At 70.3% G+C, this 2,200-nt stretch overlaps 1 protein-coding gene across 1 annotated transcript; it reads left to right on the top strand.

The window, feature by feature from the left end:
* The first annotated feature begins 480 nt into the window (after positions 1–480).
* On the top strand, positions 481–1,074 carry SMIM32 (small integral membrane protein 32). Its single transcript, XM_036894142.2, has one exon. The coding sequence runs from the start codon at positions 629–631 to the stop codon at positions 938–940; it is 312 nt and encodes a 103-aa protein (XP_036750037.1). The 5' UTR covers positions 481–628; the 3' UTR covers positions 941–1,074.
* Positions 1,075–2,200: the final 1,126 nt, after the last annotated feature.

Here is a 2,200-nt window from a genome sequence, read left to right as displayed (position 1 = left end):
GCGCTGCGAGGCCGGGCCGGGGCAGCCGCAGCCGCGTCCTCGCTCGCCCTCATTGGTTGGCAGCCGCTCCACGGGGGCAGCCGCCGCCAGTCCCGCCCCCCGCCCGGGACCGGCCGCGCTCAGAGCCGCCTCCGAGCTCAGTCTCCTGCTCGAGACCGCGGCGGCCAAGCAGGGACACGGGCTCGCCGCACGCCGGGCGTCCTGACGGCGACTCCAGGCTGCGGGGCTGCTCCGCGCCAGGGGGCTCCCGCCACCCGCCCCGGGTGCACGCGGCGTCCCGGCGCTGAGCGGGCGCAGAGCGCTGCGGCCGCGCTCCCCGGACACTGTCGCCGCAGCCGCAGCTCCGAAGCGCCCCGTGCCCGCGGCTCATCGGAGACGGGCGGCTCGGCACTGCGGGCGGCTCCGGCGACAAGCGGCGAGAGCGCGCGGGTCGTCCAGCCCCGAGCCCTGAGCGCGGAGGCGAGGGGGCGGCCGCGGGCTCTGTGGCCCCCCGCCGGCCCGGAGGCACCGACGCTCGGCCAGCCGCGCGCAGCAGGGCGGAGGGGGCGCGCCATGGAGGCCCCGCGCGCCGCTGGTCCGCGCGAGGCCAAGTGAGGCTGCCCGGCCGGGGCCGGCGGGCCCGCGGGCCATGTACGGCGACGTGTTCAACGCCACGGGCGGCCCCGAGGCGGCGGCGGGCGGCGCGCTGGGCCTGGCGGCCACGGTCAAGGCAGAGGGCGCGCTGCCGCTGGAGCTGGCCACCGCGCGCGGGGTGCGGGACGGCGCGGCCGCCAGGCCCGACCTGCCCACCTACCTGCTGCTCTTCTTCCTGCTGCTGCTCTCCGTGGCGCTCGTCGTCCTCTTCATCGGCTGCCAGCTGCGCCACTCGGCCTTCGCGGCGCTGCCCCACGACCGCTCGCTGCGCGACGCCCGCGCGCCCTGGAAGACGCGGCCGGTGTAGCGGCGGAGCGGGCCTGGGCGGCCGAGGGCCGGGTCCCGGTCTCGCCACGAGCAGGCGGTACGAGCCGGGCAGGGTGGGCCTGACCCCGCGCTTGGGTCTCTGGCCCCGGGGAGCACGGCGCCCTGACCCAAAGACCCTTCTGGACTTCGAACGGCACCTGGGGGTAAAGGGAGCGTTAGGAGGCTGGGTAGGACCCCGATACCAGTAGCCGTGGGGTACCATTGTTCTGATCCCCTGGCAGAGTCTTTCTGTGCCTGGACAGGACAGCGGGTCCGGCCGGGGTGCCGCCGGGACGCAGAAGCTCTCCTCGGCTCGTGCTGGCTTCCTTACTTTGCGCGCAGAGGGGCAGGCACCGCGAGCGTGCAGCGGCCGCTGGGATCCGGGAGCCGCCTGCTTGGACCCTCTGGCCCTGGGGCCGTCTTCCCGCGCCGCTACCGCCTCTCGCACTCTTTGGCACCGAGGACCCCACCAGGCTCCGAGCGTGAACTCAGCCGGACTTTGGAATGAAGGCCCTCGGGGGTCGCTTCCCCGGGGGAAAGTGAGGGGACGCAGAGTTTCAGTAAGTCCCACCACGGTCCGATGACCCAGGTTCCCCTACCCGCACGGGCGGAGGGGAAGCAGGTCTAGAGGCAGAGGGTCCCGCCTGCAGCACCTCACGGTCAGGGATCCGCGTCCCGCATCCCCAGGGGCGGCATTTCTTCAATAAAACCTCACCGAATTAGACTCAGCGCTGAGAACGCTCTGGTCCTTCGTTGCGCCACTTTGGAAAGGGGGTTGAGGGCAGGGCAATCCCGAGCGGGGTGAGCCCCAAGTGCGGCTCCCCACCCTCCCACCCCGCCTCCTCGCCTCCTGCTTCGCTGGGGCCCAGGTAATTTTTAATGATGCTTCTTTCTCTCCAGCTTCCCTAGAGGGTCAGTCAGTTACTTGCTGTGGGAAGATAAATTGCTGCCTCACCTGCTGAAAACACTCCCGGAAAGGGGCTCCCAGGAGACCTTGCTTCCCCACCAAGGTGGTTCCTTCCACCTGACCTCCTCTCCTTTGCTCTCAGAGCCTCCTTGGACCCGAACCCTTCCAAGAGCCAAGGACCAGAACCATCTGGTAAAGAGCCTGAGGATTAGGTGCTGAGGGCTGCTGCCCAGCACTTCTTCCTGAACGAGGCAGGAGGCTAGCTCTGCAGAACACAGCTGGAAAGCAGAGGATGAATAAATCCAGCTAGGAGATGATTGCAAAGAACCCGAGAAAGATTGGTGACGACTTTGA

Source organism: Manis pentadactyla, chromosome 13 (assembly GCF_030020395.1).
Source record: "Manis pentadactyla isolate mManPen7 chromosome 13, mManPen7.hap1, whole genome shotgun sequence".
NCBI classification, from domain to species: domain Eukaryota; kingdom Metazoa; phylum Chordata; class Mammalia; order Pholidota; family Manidae; genus Manis; species Manis pentadactyla.
The sequence above is the reverse complement of the archived record's forward strand: the minus strand, read 5'-3'. Positions and strand labels throughout refer to the sequence as shown.